The sequence below is a fragment of the Motacilla alba genome, chromosome 10 (genome assembly GCF_015832195.1).
Source record: "Motacilla alba alba isolate MOTALB_02 chromosome 10, Motacilla_alba_V1.0_pri, whole genome shotgun sequence".
NCBI lineage: Eukaryota > Metazoa > Chordata > Aves > Passeriformes > Motacillidae > Motacilla > Motacilla alba.
This window is the reverse complement of record NC_052025.1, coordinates 13867623-13892479: the sequence shown is the minus strand read 5'-3', so window position 1 is coordinate 13892479 and position 24857 is coordinate 13867623. Positions and strand designations below refer to the sequence as shown.

Sequence of the window (24857 nt, the reverse complement as noted above, 5' to 3'; positions counted from 1 at the left end):
ATTAATAAATATGGGAAATGAGTGATACACTTTCAAAACTATGGAGGAACCCACACAACAGACGTTTTGCAGCAGGCCCTTTACAGAAAGACACCTCTGAGCTGAAGGACGGGGGGCGGGGGGAAGCTTGTTGGTGAGATCTGTGTGAAACAGGTTGGCTGATCTTTGGCATTCATCTTCCCTGTGGATGGGGTAGTTTACTCATAAAGATGAATGTTGTGGCACAGCTGTGTCACTGTGTTCCTTTCTCATAGGTCTCACAAGAGTTTTTATGTTGTGGAGAATATTAGCAGAGCTCTTGTCAGAAAATAGCTGAGTGACACTTCTGCTCTATTTTATTGTCTCCCTGTGAAGTGACAGGATACACCCATGATAAACAGTTGCAGTTACAATAAGATCATCTAATTCTCTTGCTGTCTTGGCAGCTTTTGTGCACTGAATAATATTCCGTTCTGGCAAATTATTTAAGGAATAATGGCAGCTGAGTGTTGAATTGGTGACAATGTGCTTGTGCCTTTGGTTTCATGGCTCATTCTAAGCACATTATCTAACCTCCAGCTTTTCCAGACAGTAGTCAGGTCAGATAGTTATGAGGTACATGAGTGTTTTGTTCTCACATCAGCACTAAAAACTTGGCTGTTTAGTGATCACAACAATGTCAGAACTAGGTCTTCTCTTTTCAGCATCTTTATAATCACATTAGATGAAATAAACATCATAACATTAGCAGGTCCCTTCTCTGCTCTAATGATATCTGTGAGAGGGTGAGACATCAGCCTCTCTCTGAGAGTACCTGCCCTTTGCAGTGTGACTGAACACCTTAATGGCTCAATGGCTGGGGGAATATTCTACTTCAGCTGGGATTCTGCCTGAAATATCAACAAGAAAAATATCTTATCCTGGATTTGCCCTTTGGAAAGGAAGTTGTGTTGTGCATTTTCTGCTATCCAATGTGGCAGACCCCAAAATAACTAATAAGCTAGTAAATTATTGAATACTGCTTTTTATGGTATGAATCAGGGTGTTACTAAAGTGTCTTGCACTTAATAACCACACTTAGAGATGTAAAGAAGTCCAGACGTGGAAAATGAGGACACCAAGCTCCAGGTGGGAAGTATTTTGGATGTAGGGAATACATCAACAGATTAGAATAGAGAAACATTTTACTTTCCATTTGAACTCTGTTTTGAAGTGGCCCAGAAGTCTGGGATATTGATACTTTCTTTGGCCTTTTAATCTAAGCTGAAAATGCCACATTCCATCATCTAACAGTACTAAAATAAATTTAGTACTATTATAGTAATTTAGTACTAAAATACCTTTAGTATTTTACAATACTAAATGCTGCAGATAGGAAGTCTAAAAATCAGATGGCCAAGAGAGAATGGTGCTTTTGAATTCCTCTGTTTCAACCCAGCTCCTTTCCTGCCTGCATCTTTGTCCAAGCTGCTTCACCTGTCTGTTTCCCCCTACAAAGGGTGGAAAATTAGAATCACTCATCTGCCACCCAAAGAATGCAATAGATAAATTTTTTATCTATTTTTTAATCAGATAGTGTTTGCAAAGATTTTTTTTAAGCTCAAAAATTACCTTGCAGAGTAAAAGATAAGTAGTATTATAATTATTATTAATTAACTCTTCATCACTGCTATGCTGGAAATATAATACTTGTGCATTTTTTTCTGAAGGAGAGCAGCAAACAAAATGATTTCACTACTACAAAGTGACTGAAAGGCACAGTAGATACAGCTTATGTGTTCATTGAGAAAACTACACTTGGGTCTTTTTTTTTTCCTCTCCAATAACTAGTGTGTTGAATTCTAGAAAGCATGAGAGACTTTCAACACATTTTTGAAAGAGAAGACAAATAATGTAGTGGGGACCAGATGTTGCTGGAGTCCTTTATTCCTTTCCTTTTCCTTGCTTGTTACTTTAGGCTCCATGCTGATATGGTAGGGTGTTGTGATGAAAAAGTGGTGAGGAACTAAAAGGCATCAATCTGGTGGAGGAAAAAGGAAGCAATAGAGTTATTTTGGCTTGACAGCAGTAGGAGGAGAGGGAGGCACAGAGGAAAAATGTTATTTTTTAGGTTTCTTTCAAAAATATTCAGAGCTACTTCTTTGTATGACAGATTGTGAGGAGACCAGATTATATGCAGTAAAAGTACATGATCATTTACACTGCTTGCACACAGGGGTTTTTCTTTTCAGTGCAAGTCTGAAGAATATTGAATCCTCCCAAAGCCACCTGTAGACTTGCTGTTACTGCCAGATAGCTTGCTGTGGATTGAAGCAGGTGTCAAGAAGTGATTCAAAAGTCTGGGAGTGTCTTTTCTGTATGGGTAGTTGGGTGGAACAGCAGAGATGCTGGGAACAGGGATGAAATGTGCTGCTGAGCAGTGCTGTGAGAGCATCCTGCCCTGGGAGTCATGCCTGAGCAGGCAGGAGTGAGCAACACTGAACTACCAGTGTGGCATCAAGGTCAGAGGTGTCTCTTGCTGCAAAACCCCTGGGTTAAAGTGGCCATTTTAGGAAGGAGAGGACACTGTGCAGAATTACAGACTGCAGAGGGAGAAGCCTTTACTCTGGAGTGTTAGGGACAGGTGGGAATAATGTTTATGTGAGATATTTAGGAAGTATCTGCTTGCAGAGACCTGCTTCCTTCCACACCTCTAACTACAAATGTCAACTTGGAGGGAAGGACTCGGAAGAATTCAGCACTTTTGTGACCACACTTTATGAATGAGGTGATCTAACCTTCCAAGTGGCACTGAGTATAATAGAGGCCATGGAGATGAGCATTTTCCTTCTGCACCATGTAGGAAATTGTTCCTAATTATCCTTCACTGTCAAAATTAACAAGAACTATATTAAATGTCATTGTTCTGGCTTCAAAAAGATACCAGACTTAAACCCTCAATCCAGTGAAATACATATATAAATGCTAAGTTCATGTTTCTGTATTTGTGGGTTTATTGAATTTTTTTTCTCTTTTAGTCTCTGTCCAATATTAAGGTGCTTTATTTTCAAAAGAAATGTTGGGGTAAAGGGTTCAACTGAGAATAAAATCAGGTTTTTCAGGTTGCCACTGTGACTCAGTGTTCCTGCACTATCTATTGATCCAGTCGGTATCACTCACCCCACATGTTCCTAACTATTGAATTCAAGTGAAAACCTAGCAGCATTGTATTGTCTCTCCCTTATGAGAAAGAGCTGATTATTTTGGAGAATTTGACAAGAATAATTATCTTTTCTCTCCACCCCTTTGAATAAAAATGAACAGCAGCAAAATAAACTAGTATTGTAAAATTCAGGAGTTGAAATTGCATCTTTTGGTTGCCTCTTCTATTTTGCATTTTAATGCAACATTGATGATAACATTTGTCAAAGAAACCTCACAGTCCTTCAGAATCAGAAGGTTTGGCAACAGCATAATTGGTGCAATGTAGGAAAAATATTGTTTGAAACGTACTTATGGATGCAATTTGCTCTGAGGCTTCTCCCTGAAGTGCATGATTTGTCACTTCATCTCTGCTGAAAGAAAACTTTCCTACTCAGCCTGAAGTCATCTCTTCATCAGAGTAAGTCTCCCACTAGAGATCAGCTCCTGACACCAGACTGAGGAGCTTGTTACAAGATTTGTAGTTTTACTGAGGGCAGTGTCAACGATTTGTGTGCTCTTAGACCTTGTCAGTGTTGACCAGCCTCACCCAGAGCTCTGCTGCGGTGAGGCTCCAGCTCAGTCACTGCTGTGTCCCTGCTGCTGCGTCCTTGCTTGGCTGCATATCCTGATCTGGATCCTGACCCATGAAGGGAGCTGCTGGTTGGACCCACACCTCCCTCAACACCACAATCTTGTTTGATGATCTGAACCTGTGGTTGAGCTCTTCTGCTGTCCCCAGGCACGCTCTGATCAGGTGCTGTGGGAGATCACCCTGCCTCAAGAGTTCTCCGCTCTTCTGGCTTCCATGTCAAGCTCAGCTCCCCAGTTTTTAGGGAGCAGCTAGTCCTCACTGTTCCCTGAGAGGGAGAGGGTAAAATCTTCAAAAAAAGAGGGTTGCAAAGAAGAATTTTGGGTTGGTCACAACTGGAAAATCTCTATGAAGTTACTTCTCTCTCATGCCCAGTTTCTACCCAAACCCACTCTCTTCTTTCTTCTCAGCAAAATGCCTTTGATGGTATTTGAAATATTTTTATGTATTTCCTATTTATTATTTATTTGTATTCCTGAAATATCATTTTTCTTCCTGTGGTGGAACTGAATAGTTGGTTTGGCAGGGTATTCATATTTTTTAAATCTTCAGGCTTTTTGCAGAGTATTTTCTTATGGCATTGTTCAGGGCTGTGAATAAGAACCTGCCTCTCTGAGCAAGATAATGTGAATATCTGAAGAAATACAGCAATTTTGGCTGAATGCATAGTTTAAATATGTCTGGACTGTGCTATATGAGCTACTATTAGCTGACTGATTCTTTATTTGCATCTTAACAAAATGAAGCCTTAATGGATTTTATTTGCCTAGGACAGTGCTCCCATCCCTCAGCAGCACATGACTGGCAGTGCCCTGCACTGCCACGTGCAGTTCTGCCTCCTAACTCCCTGTTGGGCTTTGTGTCCTGTTGTGTGGATGCTTCTCTGAATGCTTATTTTACCCATGGCTGCTTCAAATGCACATCTAGAAGTGAAAAGCATTTACTTTCCTCCTCTTTCTCTTCCAGAAACCACTACCGCTGCAGGAGTGCAGCTGCAGGAGGAGGCGTGAGGGGAAGGTTCTACTACACCCTCACCTTCAGCATCAAGTTCCCTCACAAGGATGATGTCTGCTACCTGGCCTACCACTACCCCTACACCTACTCCACAATGATGGTAATGCTGACATGTCCCCCTAGATAAGATAATGGTTGGAGCTGCTTGGGTATATGTGGAGATTTTGAGATGACACAGAGGATTGATTTCACCTCCTCATCCCTGGGAGTGCTCAGAGTCAAGTTGGATGGGGCTTTGAGCAATGTGGTCTAGGGGAATGTGTCCCCCATGGCAGGGGGGTTGGAATGAGATGATCCCTTCCCACTGAAACCATTCTGTGATCATGAGGGTGTCATTGTCTTGTTTTGCCAGCTCTAAAGCCCAGAATGCTGTAGAAGAAATTTCTCTGTAGGACAAGCTGAGCACAAAACATTAGTGCTTATACCATAACACAGACCAAAGGTGTCTCCACTCACTTGGGTTGTCAGGATTCTCCTGCCGAAGGGCTGGGAAGCAGGGGGCTAAACCTAATGACAGCTCAGATGTGCTGCCTGATCCTCCTCCTGACACAGGGGAGCAGCCCAGCTTTCAGAGCTGGACCCAGCATTACCAGGCTGCTGGACCTCATCTGATACTTTACCAGCTCTACCCTTGGTGCCAACTGGAGTGTCAGTGGGAATTTGTGACACTCCCACCAGTGCTGTCAGTACAGAGACTAAAAGAATACAACTCCACAGCATAAATTAAGTTACTGAGTTGTACCAAGTTTTTTTTTTTTGCTGGGCACAGGTTTGTTTTCCACAGCCTCTTCTGTGGAAAGGGGTGGATAGTAAGGGAATTTTCTGGGAAGTGCATCCAATGTGCTTCTTCTATAATTGATGTAGGGAAGATAGGATGAAAGAACTGAAATGAATAGTTCTGGGAGTAGCTTTGCTTTGATGCTAAAGATGAGAATGATGTTACTGCAAATGAAACCACACAGTTCCAGCAAATCACTTTCCCTCCCTTCTCACTTCAGTTTCTGTTGTCAATACGTTTTGTTTTAGGCAATACATACTGGTGTGGGTGGAGTTTGAGGTCACTGTGTTTTTTATAATGACATCAGTTTGCCATAAGCAGATTTTGGAGGCTGTGCTTTCCAGGGGCCAGTGTCCTCCCCCAGGACTCGCTGTGCTGCCTGGCACACCAGCAGAGTTAGGCTTGGAATAATTCCCACTCAAGAAAGCCTCTTGTCAACTGTTTTGCATGCCATTATAGACATTCAAAGAAACTGCTTCCAATATCTGAGGGGAGGCCAGTCCAGCCTTCAGTCCAAAACATGTCTGCCAGCTCACTTCTCATCAGTACTTCACCAGTTACTCCTAAAGTTCTATGGGGAAGTGTGTGCTCCAGTGGTGGGGTCTGACCTTAGCCCTGAAGGCACAAACATCTACAGTCTGCAGGGTAAAACAGACATGCAATACTGAAGAATTGGTTGGACTTATTCACCACCATACATTTCACATAAATGCAGTGCTTCATCATTATTTTACTGTTATTGATTTCTATCTTTTGCTGGCACAAAGCAAGAGAGATTTGGAGAGTTTGTGCACTCTGGGAATGACTGAATATCTCACCTACTCCTGAATGAATAGAATAGAGATGAAAAAGATGTTATTCCTAGGCTTCCAGGACCAGGTCTTTAAGTATTTCATTGTCTCTTCAAATAAAATGCTCATTGAAGTTAAAGGGAATTTTGCCCCAGGAAAAGTTTAAATGAACTCTGACACAATAAGGACCATAAAGTTTGGTAAATGGGAATTATGGGTGGAAAAGGCTGATAGATTGTCATGTCCAGCTCCAGCTAAAGTAAAATCACTACTTCTAATAATTCTGAAAGGCTTCTTTGCTTGGGCTAATTTAAAATGTCAAGTGATGCACTATACACATCTCCATTTTACTTCTATTTCCACAGTAAATAAACTAAATCAGGTTTGTGCATCAGTAGATTGCATTTTGAAGCACTTGTCCACTGGTGAAATGTGTTGGTTTTACATATCAATAATAAATTAAAACTGATTATGAACCCAAGGGCTCAATTAAAAACATAGTGCTTTGGGGAAGAAATAAACTTGTATATGGAGTTAGTAATTTGAAAATGTTTTTAAATATCATATATATTTAATGGTTATAGGCATATTTGCAGGAAATATTGCAGAATCCTATTTGAACTGGATGCACTCTGCAGTTCATTACTTCTTGTCCATTAGTAATTACATTTCTTTTATGAACAGTAATTTATCTATTTTTACATCACAGTATTAATTGTTTTGATATCTAGCTGAAATCTCTGTGGTAGCTATACCCAATTAAGTTTCACTGGGTACCAGGAACATAAGTAAATGATGATATTGAGTTCTCTGTATCTATGTGAGACTGTTAAGCGCACTTAATAATTGAATTTATTTTATAGAGCTGTATTTTAATTGTTTTATAACATAGCTGACTGTAAATTTTAGTTCTGTGTTTACATGGCTCTATTTGAGTGCTGGGAAAGCAGTCTGAAACATGGTGAGCTCCAAGATTTGATAAACAGGAACATGCTGTCCCATAAATGTAGATTAAAACTGTGATGGTCATTGAATGAACTGAAGTATTTTACTTTTTGATAGGACAAGAATGCTCACTGCACCTGTTCCTACCAACTGGGAGACAATTAGTGTTCCCCAGCGCTCAGCACCACCCCACAGGGGCAGTGCTCACACTCCTCAGCTGCACTGCAAACAGAACCACACTTCATCTGCTGTGTGGGTGACAAGTGGCTCTGTGTCTAATGAGGCGATTGCAATTTGTTCCAAAAAGTCTTTCTTCTAAGCTGCCAGTTCTTTTCCTCAAATTTCTCAAGAAGCTGTTGGTCTTTAGAATTATTTAAAGCTGTCATAAACTTTGGGGGTGGGGAGAAAATCTCCCTTTTTAAATAACTTCTTGGAAAGACACTCTTCAAATTTCCCACTACTGATTGTACAAAATGTTGTTTCGATATAAACTTTTTGGCTGCCTCTGATGTGGAGTTGTCACTGAGTTTCACTGGCATGTGCTTGACAGCTAGGCAATCAATCCTGTAAATGTTCAAAAGTGGTGAGTTTTCTCACATTTCTACAAAACCCTTATTAAAATATAAAGAGTAAATGCTTCTCTTTTGGATTTCATGTATGCATAGAAATTTCATTATGCTAACAAAAGCACCTAGGAACTGTTCAGGCAAAACCATAGGATAGTTTGGAGTGGAAGGGACATTTAAAGGTCATCTGGTCCAACCCCTCTGCAATAAAAAGGGACATCCTCAAGTAGATAATGATATAAGAATTAATATTGTGTGCAGCTTCAGTGAAGGGGGATGAATTGTGAATGGCTTGTGCATATTTGTGGGATGTAAAAGGTGCAGATATTAACAGGCAGAATAGAGGAGCTGGGAAGTTAGCAAGATATGAAATTAGTATCAAAAATAATATACAGCTACTGGAATAAAATCAGGTTTTATAGACTGTGAACTCCTTTATAAATCTGCTTCCTTGTTTCATTTTCAGTCCCATCTTGATATCCTGGAACAAAATAGGAACCCTAAGAAGGTTTACTGGAGGCAGCAGACACTCTGCCAGACTCTAGGAGGAAATCCATGCCCACTGCTCACAATCACTGCCATGCCTGAGTCTAAAAACAGAGATGACCTGGAGCAGTTCTGTAAGTAGCCCAATGAAGCATTAAAAAAGATGCTGGTGAGTTGTGCTCATGTCAGCAGTGACAATAACAACCTCTTTTGTGAGCATGCTGATTTTCTTGTCTTTCTCATTTTGTAAGAAGGAATATAAATATGAGGAATAGCCAATTATGATGCTTTTTTAAAATTACAGGTTTTCATGGAAGAGGGATGAGAACTGGTACCATTTTGTACTTCTAATTTCTCTTCAATGATGTGAAACATTTGAAAAGTTCAAAATAAAATATTTCCTAGAGCAAAAAATGTTAAATAACTCATTCAACAAGATTTTTAAATATATTTTATGTTTTCTACTTAATTTTTTATGTATTTTGAAGTCTTAAATTAAAAAAAAAAAAAACAAACTAAAACCAAAACCAAGATAATTCATTCCAAGCTGGACCAGCAATTGAAATCTTCTGGTGAAATTCCAGCTCCTGCAGTGTGTCCAGTAGATCCATCTGGACACAGTATATCTCTTTGCATTCTGTCTGAGACCATACAGATTATGTACTGTTTAATAGTAAACATTGTAATTGCCATTTTATATCAAGAGCTGATTATTTTTCATTGTGAGAGCCAAAGATTTAGACTTTCAGTGGCCCTGATGAACAAGATTCAGATATGCATGTTTTTGTAACTCAACAGCAAGTGATAAGATTCTGATTAGCATCACATTGGGTTAGCTTTGATTTTAGAGCCTAAATCATTAACTACTTATATGTAGGTTGTTTTTCTTTCTGAAATCAGGAACAAGGTGTACAGTGAATTTTTTTATCCCTTCAAGCATAACACAGGTTGAGACCTTGGAGACTTGTGGATATTTAAATTGTGTCAAGAATCTTTTTAGATGTTAAATGAATACTCTTCATTAGCTCACTTAGGCCCTAGGCTAGAAGATTCTAAAGGGATTCATGAACCATAGTTCTCATCGCAGACTTCTTCTAAAAGGTACTTGAAGTATGAGAGTTGGTGAAAGTTATTGCTATTTTTTTGGTCCAGGTTTAGAGCAGAGTGACTGCAGCTATGCTGATGTTACAGTGCAATCATCCAGAGCTCTTACCTTTTTACTGTAATAACTTGATTACAAATGCAGCTTTTACCTTCTATTAGCAAATTGTATCATGAACGTGCTTTTCTTTGTGGAAATACTAAAGCAAAATAGCCAAGTACAGGCTACATGGGGAATTTATAATGTGCACGCACAGCTTTAATTGTGGCTGTCCATGCCTGGCTTGAAGAGACAATTCCTGCCCTTAAGCACTTTTTTCCATGATAATGATGACAGTGGGTGGGAGTTGGGAAGGGGGAGGTTGGCTACCTAAAGCAGCCTTTGGCACATGGCAGCGATCACCTGGTCAAATGTTATTTGCTGGCACCTCATGGCAGCTCTCAAGGGGGCAACTGGAAGTAAGTTGAAATATTTTATTTGAGGATTGGAGCCAGCTGGAAGAGGCATGCAGTGAACAAGGTTTTCTGTGCAAGTGAGAAGCCCTTTCCAATGGTGGCAACAAAGCAAAAACTGAGCTAACGTTTGGATTTATCTAAGCAAGTGCTTGGAGTGAGTCTGTCACATGAAGAGGCAATATCCTAAACATTGGACTTTTGCTGTTTTGGTTTTGAAAGGACTTTCTGAAAGGAGTGTTTTGTGAGGAAAGCAAAAAAAAAAAAAATTCAAGAAATTATTGTGATATAAATGTGACCATGTTGGGAGGCATGGCCATTTTCTGGAGCACTGTATTCTCAGAGTATATAGGATTCCTTCTTGCAGTGTTAGAAGAGAGCTGGCGGGTTTTCAAAGGTTGTTAACCTGTCTGCATAGACAAGGCTTGGCTTGCTTATTCAGCCCAGGTTTGCTGAAAGATTCATAAGGCATCTATGAATAATTTGGACAGATACTTTTTCCAAATGCTTCAGATTGTTTAATATACTGCACCTAGGTTCAAATCCCAATTATGTGGCTTAAGTTTTTTATTTTCAACAGAAATAAATATCTCATGCCTTGTGGTAGTACATGAAGCCAGTGGGAGCTTGTAGTCCTCCCTGAAATGCCATGAAATCCTGTTCCACTAAACCCTTCCTCTGAAGCCTTGTGCTACAATATGATTGCAGACTTCCTATCCATGAGCCCATGGAACTCAGAACATGTAGAAACCCCAGCTGTCCAACTGAAAAAGAAGTTTCTGGAGGAAAGACATTGTCAAGGCAACACAGTTTCACTCAAGTTTTCAAGACTGAAAAAGTAAACACCAATACTCTTAAGTGATGAAAATATTTATTGTTTTATCAAGTGGAAGAACAGCAAGGCACCACACCACATTTTATGCTGTGGGGATGCCTGTAGGCAAATCTGAATAATCATGTATGTGCTTATTTTGTTTGAGTAGCTTGGATAATTATGGCTTTTGGGGATGCACTTAGTCTAATTTGTGCTGCTTTGTGTTGCTTTGATCAACAGTTACTTCTCAGTTTCCTCATTTTGTATGACATACCCATCTTTCTGTGAAGTGTTTTGGCTGATGGAAGGACCTGTTTGTCAATGTTTTCCATGCTAAAAACATAACTCAAGAGCAACAACTTAGAGCTAAATATGAAGAGACCAAAGGGTGGAGGATTTCCCTGCAATAAATCCCATGGCTTTGTACAGTCTCCATGGGTATTTCAGCTTGAGAAGGAATGTGGATCTCCAGGACTGGGGAACTTGGCACACAGATAATGAATAAAAATTGACAGCCCTTGTTTTTCCTTCTGGTTCAGGCCAATGCACAGTTTTCATGAGCTATAGTCATTTTGATTTCCTATCAAATTTATGTTGCCTTTGTTACGTGTGTTCATTTGTACCTTGAGAGTTTGCTTTCAGCAATACCAGTGGCACAAGTCTCATCAGGATTTTGTAGTTCCTGCACATGATCATACTGAAATAGTCTAAATCTTTCTAGGGATAAGGAAACATCAGATAAAGAGGCACAGGATGGGTGAGGAGCACTGGGAGGGCAGCAGGGTCAGCCTGGTAGGAATGCAGTGGGAAGGAGTTATTTTGTATTGGAAGTGACCAGGGAGAGTGAGGGCATGGCATCCTCTGTGTCAGCTGTGCTTTACTTCTCTTCCTCAACTCTTTCACATTGCTCTTGTCAGGCTTTTGATTAATGTGGTCCTAGGATGGTTAAATTTGTCTGAGTTAAATTTATTAACGTGCACCTTGTTAATAGGAAGCACAAGCCATGCTGAAGGGAAGAAAAATGGGCTACTTCTCTCCTTCATTATGCCTTGTTTGTGTGAGGCTTTGATATTCACTTTAGACTCCCTTCTTCTTCCACTCTTTATATCTGCCCTTGATATTATAGTGGTGTACTGAATAATTTTTATTAAATGTTCAGTTCTGAAATTGATATGAAGACAGAAAGAAGGGAGGTGGGAACTCTTTGACTCTCTGTGCTTTTACTCTTATTCATGCAACCACTCAGTTACAATCAGCACAACCTCCACTCAAACTTGATCCATGTCTGTAGGTACCTGGGCTGGTCAGTGGTTCCTGCTGGGCTTTGCAGCTCCATAGACTTGAACAAATAGAGACTGAGAGGGTCTATTTTGTTTTTTGGGGTTGCTTTTTATTTTTAAACTTGCCCTTCCTACCATCAGATGGAGAAGACTCAACATCCAGCTAGTACAGATGTCTTTAATACCCATTGGAAGTGCAGTATCCTCCATGGTCTTGTAATAAAGGTAAAATCATTCTGACTGTGTGTGGGTGACTTTATTTCTGGCTATGCTGGGTCTGCCTGATAAGAGTTAAAGGGACTTCTGAAGGGACAGCAATTCCCGATATCTTTCAGAGCATTCTCAAATGAATGCAGAAACAAAAAGCTTCCAAATCTTGGTGCCAGCTCCTTGCTTGATGAATTAATAGGTGTTTGCAGAGCTCTGATTTTGTTTGCCACACACACAGAGCCCAGTGAAGGCAGTGTTAGCAGCATGTATGTGTACTCAGAAATAGTTTGCAAACTCTTAATTCACAGTATTATTTATGCATGTGTGCAGTGTGTAGCTCCACTAAAGTCCCTGGCAGACAGCTGAGTAGACCCTGCAAGCAGTAGGATACTGTTGTGACAGAGCAAATGGGCAGATTAACTCTTTGAAGAAGTGTAAGGAAAATATCTAAACACTGACACACAGGCAATGATAAAATTGTATTTTCGTTAAGAAATAAAGCACACTGATATGTTGCTAATGTGAACAGAATGCTGGAATTTAAACCACCAAAAGCAAAATGATTGGTCAGAAGAGAACAGTGTGCACTCTACATTGCTGTGAGAGTGTTTTTCAGGAGCTGTTTCCTGGCTGTACCCTGAGTTGGGGTGGATTTGTTCTCACCTTTAGTCAGAGAAGGGAAGGGGCGGCAGGACACCTCTGAGATGTGATGTAGTGTAGGTGCCATTCTGGTTAGTGCTAACACAGAGTAATGACTCAAACAGTCCCAAAGGAATTGCACAACTCTCTTCATGGCTGGTTGTACCGTTGTCATCCCCATTAATAATAGTGATTATTCAGTGTGTTGTGTGTATTCCAGAGTTAACACACCTAATGAGTATTCTTTTAGCTGCGGGTAGCATTATAGATCTGAATTTTGTGGTTTAAAGTTAACCCAAATTGTCCCAGATAATTAGCAGCAGAGGTGAGGGAAATTAAACAAAAATGACACTAGCAAATGCATTTACATCTGTAATATCTGTCATTTTGAGTTGCTCTTCTGTCATCATACGTCCTCTTTATGCATGGCTGAGGAAACCATTATGAACAGTGTCAAAAAAAGATAATGACACCTGCTTATCTTAAATGTAGTCTCCTGGGGATTTAAAGCACATTTTTTGTCTAGGCATGTTTCTGAAGAAGGATAGAGTAATGTTTTTGGGATAGATATGGTAGGACGCTCATACCATTGAATCTGCAGATGCTCCTGGAGCTGGAATGAGGGATAAAGTGAGACTAATGAGGTGTCTTTGCCTGGTCTCATCTTAAGCCTACAGAATAAAAAAGACACAGTTGCTGGGAAAACTATTCTAACATTTCTCAATTTGCTTGTATAAACTATCTAGATGGTTGTTTTGCAGCTTTGATCTTCTCTTAGGAGGAAACAAGCCCTTTACCTTTAAATATAAATTGCAGCAAAGAGCAATTCCTGAGCAAAGAACAGCAGAGGATGTAAATTGCAGGGGCCACTTATGCAGGATACTGGGAAATAATGATCATGTGGAAAATGTACACAGTTTAATTAAGCACATTGATTAAATCAATATGACTCAAACAGCTTAGTGCTCCAATCAGCTTAATCTCATTAAATGTAATTCAGGCCTCAATAATTGATTAATAATGCATTATAGTTTATGAATTATTGACTCAGAGTTATTATAACTGTGCCTGCTCCCCGTGTGGCAACCAGTGTTGCATGTTAATTATGAAAGGCTCAAGCTCTCTTGAATAACTTTTTCAAACCTGGAGATGACACATCTCCTAGTGCAACAGGGATCAAATTAGTTCAACACCTTATTGGAGTCAGTCCGCCCCAAAGGAAGCTGCATTCCTTAAAGGAAGCTCTCATCTAATAATGTTGAAATAAGGAGGTAGAATGACCTGCTTTGATTGGTAATGATCTTTTCAGCAGGCAGAAGGGCTGCCTGTAGCAATTCATCTGGAGTGCTAACCTGGCATTGTGCTGGCTGGAAGCAGCTCACACCAGAAGCACATCTGCTCTTCACAGTTACCGCGTGTGATCCTCCCTCCAGCACATGTGCAAACAGCACTGCCACTTGCTCATGGACCCTCAGGTCACACATGCCTGCCAAATGGGGACCAATCCACCTCCCCAGAGCTGTCTGGCTGCTGAGTGGTTTCTGTGGGAAGGTCTGATAGGCTTTTATAATGACAATTCCACAGTGCTAATGTCATGCAAGAAGAATGAGCCATTGCTGCTGTTGATGGTAATCTCACAAGGAAAACCAAGAACTGAAGAAAGCCCCTGCTCCTCAGGTAGTCCCCCATTAGATGGCATTTCCACCCAATGGGAACAGAAGATGTTGTCTCTGACAGACTGTTTTTGTAGCTTTCTAGGTACCTAATGTGGACCACATTGCAATCTTATGCAGAAAGTGTCCACCAGCATTACATTTCCTTCAAGTATTCCATTTACAGACCTGTTCTTCTTTTTTCCTTTCATCAGTTCTCCATCTCTTCTCTTTATTTGTGATTATAGTTAAAAGTGAACAGATTTTACTGTGTATAGAAATTGATTGAGATGATTATGGAACACTGGAGAAAAACATTTTTTCTTTATCCTTGCATCTGCAATAATGAGGTTTGTGTCTTTGTATTCTTTTGATTTGAAGATTTTCTCCTAATTTGCAGGGCTGCCAGGCAGAGGTGCTGATTTCTCTCTCACTTTGTACCAAACATTTTGTTTTTGGTGACAGGAAGAGTCAGCTGTTGTGAAAACTGTTATCCTGTTTTAATGCAGCAGTGAAGAAAGGCTGAATAAAATTGTCATGTGTTCTGCAGTGCTAAATAATTACAGAATTGAGAATATGTTTTTTTCCACTTGAATAGACAGTTTCTCAAGCTTCTGAAGCCAAAGCAAAGCTGTCCAGTTATGCAACACTGATGGTCTGTGCTGAATTTTTTCTCAAGATTGTCTTTCAATTTCAAACATCTCTTCTACTTTTTCTTTCTGATATCCCAGTCACAACAGCGTTGGCAGCTCCTTGCAAAAAGAGCAGACAAATTTCTGCAAAACTGTGCTCCTGTTTGAGTTATCCAGCTTGCTGCCATAAAGATGGAAGCTGGTTGAATGGAATATGAAATTTGTGAGACAGACACATGGTTGTCTGCGGGCTGAGGCCAGTATTTTTCATGATGTATCAAATGCTCTTTGAATCCCAGCGTTTGGTGGAGCTGACTCTGCCAGCACAGCTTTGACACTGTGGTCAGCCTTCTGTGAGCTTGGCAAAATACATATTAATATATTGAATTCCAGTAGTCAAGGCAGCAAGGAATGGACAGAAAACACTGAAAGAGGATGCTAAAACTGGGCTTTGAAGCATAGACAATCACAGTGTTTTTTGCAAAGAGAGAAAGTAAATATTAGGGTAATCTCTCATTCTGTCCCACCTTCTGCCTAATGCAGCATGATGGCAGAATAAGCACCTTGAATGAGATTATTTGTAGTGTTCTTAATTCAGTTGCCATGTTCTGCATTTTTTAAAAATTCCTTCTGAAATCTGGATATTTTTTCTAAGCCATTCTCTGCTTAGGGGATAGAGCAGAAAATTCTGTAGCATTTTTTTTTTTCAGCCCTTGTTCAGCTGCCTTTCCTTCTTTGATTTAGAACAGTCTTATTTCTGCCCCAAGAGTCTTATAACCTTTCCATGTTCTTTCTAGGGAAGAAATTATCTGATTAAAGGCAGAACTTTCTGGAACATAAGTTATGAATATCTTCTTGGTTGGTATGGACTTGGGCTAGAACATCAGGAATTGGATCTGATGATCCTTGTGGGTCCCTTCCAACCCAAGATATTCTATTATTCTCTCAGTAGAGCTTAAGGCTGGCAGTCCTCCAGACTTCCAGACCATAACAGCCTTTTCTGATACACTAATGAATTAAACATCTTGAAAATCTAAATTAGCATATCTTAGTCATAATTATTTTATTTCTTGATTGGTTTGTCAAGTGCCTCAGAAGGGTCTTCTCACAGGAGTGTGGTACTACTTGTATTTTTGCTACAAGGCATTGAAAATTATCAATGAAACTGAAAATGGTTTGGTTGTATGTATTTCTTATATTGCTTTGGAAATTTATGGGCAGCTGCTTGGAACATGACTGTCTTACAGCACCCCAGGACCAGTTCTCGTTGCAGTGGAGCTGCAAGCTTCTGTAGGAGTGCTCTAGGTTGTTCTATAGGTTGCCCAAATTCTTGCCTTAACAGAAGGGCAAAAAAATAATCTTCTCTCCCTTAGGTGGAAACAGTCAGAGAGAAGCCTGCAGGTGTTGTTTCCAATGGCCAATGAAGGTATTGAAACACAGCCCAGCAGAGCCCCCAGGCAGCTCTTTCTCCCTAAAATGGTGAACAAGCATTAAACTGCTACTGGGTTTCTATTATCAGCTTTAAATCATGGTGTGGCAAAACCCCTCCAAAACAGCGTGTTTCTGTGAGTGGCACATTTCCCATGCCTGGCCATAAATTCTAGTCCTGTGGGGCATGTGCTAAAAGGTCACTGTGGTACTGTGTAAGTCAGCCAGAGGACCTTTTGAATCGAGGTAAATCTCCTCAATGTGGCAGAGATGGGCTGTGAGAGGGAGGACATAATTTTAGGGTCAGACTGTCACTGGAGATTGAATGTTGATAGGAGCAATGTGCTTACTAAGGTGTGAAGAGTCAATGCTTGAGCTTCTAGGTAAAAGCCAAGGTCAGGAAGGGGTTCCTTCATCTGGCCACAATATAGCTCAGCTGGTCAGGTGTCATATTACACAGGGTGGCTGTTTGTCATCAGTCTGAAGGTCTGGAACACCTGCTGATGTGTAAAGTGGTTGTCTTGAAGGCAGTTGGGTTTGGACACCTGTGTTAAAGCAGGTGTTTCTGGTCAGTAGTGCTGAAGGTGTGGATAGTGGGACAGTCTGTGAATCACTCTTGCTCCTTGAATTAAAATTCAGTAAGAAGTTCCTCAGGTTCAAGCCTTCTTAAGGTAAGAAATTGTCATTTTCTAGTGGTAGAAATGTGACCAGTTGTTCTCCTTTCTGTTTGGTTGAACCTTCTCATTGATAACTGCTAGGCAAGCTGTGATCAGAGATTTGGGAGCAGGACAGCTGGCAGGTTGGCCTTGTAGAAGAGTAATCTGTGGCTGGAAATCCCAGTGGGTGTAGCACATGTACCAGCTGCTGTCAGACCCACACAACCACTCTTGCCATTTCAGACAGCCGTTTTTGTTTCTGGTTCAATATTTTTTCCTTTTCTGTTCCAGAAAAGCTGTGCTGACACACAGATTGAGGTAGAGACACATTGCTTTCTGATGCCTGACGATCTTGTGGGAACAAAGTATTTTGGATGGCAAGATTGGGCAGAGTTGGCAAAAAGTGGGGTCTGCCACTCTTCTAGCAAACCATTGCTATTAGTTTGGGAACTCAGCTCGGGGACAGTTTGTCAAGTCTTGCACGGTTTGTGTTAAAGAACTGCTAGGCTGTGACAGAACCCAGAGTGTGTCCTGCTAACAGGGAACTCTGCTACTCTGAGGTAGATTTTTCATGCTCCTGTGACTCTTGAATTTCTCACTCTAACAATAGGCTTCAGCTTGCACAGGCAAACCCTTCCTCAACACCCAGAACTAACAGACTGTTGGGAAACAGTGTGGGTGGCGTTATAACTTTCATGTTGCTTTCACCTTTATCCTTCTAAACTGGGAACTTTCTTGGTGCTTTTAAATCCTGGCTGGCTGGTTTGGAGAGACTGTCTACTGCGTCTGACTCGAAAATAGAAAAGTCATTCAGCTGATACCTCAAGACTTTGAAAACTTTCTGGAAAACAACAATCTAATTTCTGGATTTAATGTTCCAAGCTATGCATTTTTGTCTGATAAAGGCTGACCTAGCTAGTTGTGCATTACGAATGCCTGGAGTTGTTTGGATTGTATGGAACAGCTTTAGTGCATGTTTGCCAGAGCTGCAAGCAGATAGTTTGTTCAGCTACTCTGCCCACATCCATGCAAGGGGCTCCACACTCTCGTGAAATGTAGCAAACACTATTTCTATGTGCTGATCTTAATCAAATGCTAGTTCTATGTGCTGATTTTAATATTAATCTATCCAAGAGCATTACTGAGTGAGGAGGCATATTTGCAATACATGGTATGCATTTGTTTTTCTCCTGGTTTTGTATCTGGAATTCTGAACACCTGCTATTTTCAATTCCCACCTGTAAGTTGATTTTGCTGGGAGGGTCTATGTGGATTTCTGCCTGACCTGTTTAACTGAGTTTAATTTCTGTAATTGGAGAATGAGATCCATTCCTGTGTGACTGATGCAGCCAATCTTATCCTAGTAAATAAGCCAGCAATATGTTGAAAGTAGTAGTTTGCAGATGCCACAGGCTGCTACTACTTGTTGCCCATAACTGACAGATTCTAGAAACAAGCATTTGTGATTAATGGGCTGCAATTATACAGAAATACTGAAATGAAACCAGACTAAAAATACCCCATAATGATTTTTAAAAGGCCATTCTGTTAATGAGAGGATTTGTCCATCTCTACATCAAAAAGAAACTTGTTAGCTCTCTGAGCTTGCCCACCTGTTTCTAATGCAGAAATAGAAATAAAAACCAAGTGGGGACAGCTGCTCTGCTCAGACTGCAAATGTGCTGATAAGATCAACGAGCTGACGAGTGACATGGTAGATACTGCAAAGTGCACCAGTGTTCCCAGACAGCTAAACTTGGACTTCTGTATCATTTCAGGGCACTTATTATGTGGCTGTAACATTTAGATTATATCTATCAAATCACCAATGCATTTAGAATTTAGTTTGCTTTATCAGTTGTAATTGTTGTGCTTCTTAACTGTGGGGGGGAAAAGAAAGTTATTTTCCTTGCTATTTGACAATTCTTTTTATAAGCTTTTACTCTTTTTATTTTTTTCCTTGAATTTGTTTAACAAACTCTTTTGAAAATATTTCTAGCTTAGCCTGGGTGCTTTGAAATAGTGTGGCTAAATTAAATATGTTGAAATTTTTACTAAAACATGATGAGGGCAGAGGTGATAAGTAAATGAAAAAGTCAGAATGGGATTGGAGATATGTCTTGGCCCACAGATAAGGAAGGACTTGTGGACAACTTAAGGACTTTCTTTTTTTTTTATTATTATTTTTAAGAACCAGAGAGACCTACTACAACACTCTATTTTATTTCTTCATTCTTTCCTTACCCCTTTCATATCATCTTTTGCTTTTTCTCCTAGTCTGAAAATGTGACATGATAGTGATGTATAAAGGAATACCATAGCACTCTACAAATGTGTGTGTGCTTGAAAATTTTGGGAAGGATGGGTGGGTTCCAGAATGAAAATGACAGCTGATCTTGATATAGGACAAATAACGTAACTGAGAGAGGGCTCTACTGATTATGTCTAAGTGCACAATTCAGTTCATTTTCATAGCTAATGAAAAGAGGAGGAAGGGATTTGAAGTAATGGATTATGTAGAAAATCACTTCTAGGGTGAGTGTGGATGGCACAGAATTCTTTGACTGGAGCTTGGGAAACAGCTGTTGAGCTTCCAGCTCTGACTGATTTGTATTTTATCCTTGGGCAACTTACTTGATTTTTCTGTAAATTCCTTACTTTAATAACTTGGAAGACACTTGAAACATGTAATCTTCAGTCTATGAAGTGCTTCAAGAGAAGATGAGTGAGATGGAATTTATTATCACTGGCATCAGAGTGACTTTGACAGGTCTCCCAGAGGATGTTTAGGTCCCATGGTGAGCACCTAACAGAAGGCTGTAACTAGTGATTGAAGTAGAGATGAAGAAAATAGGATGGGAGGGCAGAAAGTCCTTAAATTCCTTTCTGATCAGGCTGTACCTGCTGGAAATAAAAATGCAGAGAGGCTTTTATTGTAAAAATGAGGATGTAGTGGATAATGCAGCAGAAACTATCTCTGGCTTAATTTTTTTTTTCCTTCGTGCTTGCTGCACTGGGGAATTTCTGGAAAAAAAAATCTCAAAAAAACCCTATTTTTTTCTTTAAGTCCTTCCTATCTCTGTAGCCATGTGCAAAAGGTGCAGCCAGAGCTGAGCTCATTCCTTTCCTGTCCTGAGTAGCAGTGGACAGTGCAGGCTGTAACAAGATTACAAGATGTCTCTAGTGTCTTGTCTGCTTTGTTACTTTGCAGTGCTGCGGGTCACCCTCACAACTTGGGAATTGTTTTGTGTGCAGTAAGGAGGTGCATTTAGCAGAGCAGGCGTTGAAGGCCGTTTTTAAGCTCAGTCCTGTAAATCCTGGCCTCTGGCAGCCCAAGCTGTTTAGCTGTGTTTTATGAATCAGGTCATATCGTGTCTGCCACAGCTTCCAGATGCCAAGCTCCTTCTGTGACAGTTCTGTCAAGTGTTTTGAAAGGGCACAAAAACAACAGCTAGAGGGTCATCATGAGGCACAACTCAACTCGTGGGAATTGTGCTTCAAAAAGAGCTACTGGCCAGAGGCTGAAAGAGCAAGCAAGAGACAGATGAAGGGCTCTGGGCATGTCAAGGGCTGTGGTGTCCCCATTATTACTATTTTCCCCATTTTAGCCATTACTAACTACTGAATGAGCAACAAACATGTAGTGAGGTGGTTACAGTCTCTGTGGCAAAGGTGATGGCCCTGCCAGCTATGGAGAATGCCTGTCAATAGACTTGAAAGAGCTCATCACTGATGGCTTGCTCCTTAATTTCCTATCCTAGATCATGCCCTTTAAATCACAACACTCCCAGGATCCTCCCCCTAGCTTATCAAAAGTCTCTCCCACCAGCTGGAGCATCACTTGCCACACAGACACCAACGACCTTGTTTTCCCGCCTATCAAAATGTAATGTGAAATTAGGCTCAGCCCTGATAAAATTGCTACTAGCACAAAGGGTAGTGCTCCCCATGAGGCCATATAACCTGCCTCAAATGTAATTTAATAGGCAGAAATCAAATAAAATATATCAAATTAAAACATGCAGGTAATGCATGCAAACCCTGAAATGAATTTGGATTATAAACAGGCAGTGAGACTGACTGGTTGGTTTCTTCACCCATGAGGGAAGCACCCTAAGTAATACAGAGGAAATAATTCAAGGAGATCCTTTGATTTTGAGAGTTGATGGGAGTGTTAGGTGGCAGGGGAAGGTTATTTTTTGAGGTAAGGCATTTTTCATTAGCGGCATATTCTTGCAGTTAGAAAACATCAGTTAGAAGTCTCTTCATATTTTGAAAACAAGATATTAACATAAGAAGCTTTGTTAGATACAGCAAGAAGATAAATCATCTTTGCAATGCTAGCCATTAGCCTGTCATGACCATGATTTACAGGGATTTTCTTCTATATAAATAAGTGTTTCTTTCAAAAGAACTCAGAGTTTACAGAGCAGGAGATGAAGTGGCTGTGAATGCTCTGGAATACAATGGTTCCTATATGAGTGTTTCTTATGGCATGTTGGGACAGGAGCTCATGCTGTGGATTTTACAGGCTGTATAGAGAGAATGAGCTGTAAGTGGGAGGATTCTGGGGCAGGGTCAGTTGGAGAAGTTCAGTTCTGCTGTGGAAGTGTTGGGATGAAAGTGCAGGAAAGCACTGGGATTGAGGCAACATCACAATTATCAGCTTCATGAAGTCAGTCTGTGTATTACACATCAGACATTCAAACTGATTAGGAACTACCAATTGTGCTGTTAAATTATTTGCCTGAAAGAACCTTCTGGAGAATGCTTTTAAAATAAATTTAATATCACTTAGGAAGCCATGAAGAACTAAAAGCTCTCCTGTGTGAAAGCTCCCACTTTTTCAGAGATACATGGAGTGCCAAGGAAGGACATCTCATGTTCCACTTCTGTTTCTTCTGGGGCTGCCAGGACTGTTCTGCAGCCTGACTCCTTTATTCATGAGAACCTTTTTCTATGCTTTGTTGCAACTTCTGGGGATAAAAAGAACCTTTTTCCTCACCCTAACCTTCCTACCATCTTATTTCCTTGAACAGATGACTCTTCCTAACTTGACACTCTGCTCCCTGCAGTGATTGATGCAGGAAGACATCATCCATTAGACATCATTTTGCTGGCATCTGAAGGGAAGAACTTACTGACCTGAGACAGGGACTGCTTAGTGTGTCTTTCCACAGACTGTTTGAAATTTCTGCATGTTATCTGCTTTATGCAGTGGCAAATTTTGTTCCACCTAGTTTTGTCAGGTACTCTGGGATTCAGATTGTGCTATGTGAGCCTGATTTCTTCTTCATCTTTAGGATATCTCAATAGTAGAACTGCTTGAAAAAAATACAGTCTGAGCGTGGTTGGGAACTTCAGGGCTCATCTCTGCTGTTTCTCCTGCAAATCTTATGTTCTGCTCACGGTCTGTCACACAACATGTCATGCAGTCTAAGAGATGCAACATGGTGCTGCTTATGTCATGATACAAGATCTTGGGGCCAGTATCAGTTTTGCTCCCTTGATGATCTGTCTGAAAGACCTTTTATGTTGACCCCTTCTTTGTGTTCTTTTGCTCAGGTATTTGGGGACTTCATCTAAGACCTTGCCATGAAGACGAGATTCATTATTCAAAATTTGGAGACAGTTTAACCTCATTGATCTCTTGTTTGTGGAAAGCAAGAATTTCCTTTGGGATCAGCTCTGGACAGTGTAGTTCCAAGATTTAGGATAGACTTAGACAGCAATAATGTAAAAGTCAATTTAGTGATGCCACAAATGAGGTCAACCTGCAGAAGGTCCTTTACTGTGAAGCTGTTGACATAGTGAAGTAGTAGAAGGTTTTTTGTAGACTTTCTGTTTATTTCCTCTTTCCTCTGAGTTTTTTATATGTAAGAAAACACACAATTTAAATTTTCATAGTTTGCTTACTCCAGGAGAAACACAGAAGAATATTTTTAAGAAAAATTCCCTGCTTGACTGAATCTGGAGCAATGAGTGATAAATATCAAATCAAGTGAAGACCAAAAATTAAATTTTTACCATCAGAGGCAATCTGTGATGCTTTTTATCTTAACAAAAATTGATATTTTATCACTTGACAATGAGACACTCTGATAATACTTTCTTTTAATATATTTTACAACTTTCAAGTCATTCCCTGAGGAAGACTTCAAGTCAGGGAGAGATGGATCTGTGCCACTTAAAAGCACAACATATATTTAAGATAAACATTACTTTATGCTGTAGGTGGTAATAGGTGGGTTTTAAATATGTACTGCATAAAGAGTAAAGAGCTTTTTTTAGAGTAAACTATAGAGTTTGTCTTCTGTAGAGCAGAACAGGTTGAAGTACTACACAACTTAAACTTGTGTTAAACTGTTAAACTTGGCTGTTATTCCCAGCAGTGAAAGAAACACTGGCTGGTGCTCTGTTTCTCATGCCCATTTTAGGGCTCACAGGCAGGTACTAAATTCATCTTAGAGTGGAAAAAATATTGAGATCTTCACCCAATTTTTCACCATTTCTTTCATGCCTGGATTTCCCAGAAGGAGAAATTAGCAAAATTTGGGCTTCTTAACTGAATCCACTGAAGTTAGCAAAGAAAATGAATTCCTGTTGAGTTATTTCTGTCCCCAGCCACTTCAGGATTGTTGTGTACAAAATGACTTCTTGTGCTCTGGGCAATGTGGTTTTAATGTTAACTTCCACCTCTCCACAGGGGAGACTTTTTAGTGTAACTCTCTGATATTCAGTCTAAATGTTCCTTTGTGGAGTTTCATGCCATTAACCCCAGATTCACCCGGGTTTGGCACTCTGAGCAATTCCTCTTGCACTGAGCCTGCTCTGGGAGTCATGGCAGTGAAGGGCACGGGGTGTTGTGCTGGGGCTAAAGGCTGGTCCCCCACAGGCAGGAGATGGGGACTGAGGCATTACTCACTCCGTGTGAAATCCATTTATTCCTGGAGTGTGTTCTGGGGGCATCCCCTCTGCCAGCAGCTCGTGCTCCAGACTGTCCATCTGCTGCCCTTAAATTCCACACAGAAGCTATTAGTGCCATCCACAGAGCAGGGGACATGGCCAGAGGGCAGCTCATGCCTCAGAGTTCACAGCTCAGTGATGCTCTGCCCTGTAGGTGCAAAAGCAGCTTGATCCCTTTAGGGATCAGATACTCAGAAGCCGCTCTGGCAGGGGATCTAACCAGAAAGAGCAGTTGTTGCTCTTAACAGTGTTGAAATGTGCTTTGCAAATGAGAAAGATGAGCTGTGAGTGAGCAGTGGGTATGCAGAGTGAAATGCAAAAGCAAGGGGTGAAAATATTGCTGGTTCGGAGCTGAAGCCTTATTAAAGTCCTGTCTGTCCTATTTGGGCAAATTCTTTCTAAAGTATCCTATGTCACCAAAATCCCATTAAACTGTCACATAAATTATCAGGGTTTCCTTTTTCCATCACTGTGGATTACCCAGGGAGATATTTTTATGACAATGGAAGCTTTTTCAGTCTGCTCCTCCTGCCTGATTTCATTTCAGATGAAATCCTTCTCTCGGAAAAGAGCCCGTGGATTTTATAGCTCCATGGATCTCTGCACTCTGCCTGTTACAGCAGCTGTCCTTCAGGTCTCTGTGTACTCATCTCCTGTCTTCACCTTCTCTTAGGCATGGGACAGTTTAGGGTAAA

At 40.5% G+C, this 24857-nt stretch overlaps 1 protein-coding gene across 6 annotated transcripts in view; it reads left to right on the top strand.

Annotated features, from left to right (window-relative positions):
* The window catches only part of AGBL1 (ATP/GTP binding protein like 1), a 331916-nt gene that overhangs the window by 70328 nt on the left and 236731 nt on the right, over positions 1-24857 (top strand). For all 6 annotated transcript variants that reach the window (XM_038146649.1, XM_038146651.1, XM_038146650.1 and 3 more), the window contains exons 16-17: positions 4718-4865; positions 8312-8465. In XM_038146649.1, coding sequence (XP_038002577.1) covers positions 4718-4865; positions 8312-8465 — 302 coding nt within the window. The remainder of the gene's footprint in view (positions 1-4717; positions 4866-8311; positions 8466-24857) is intronic.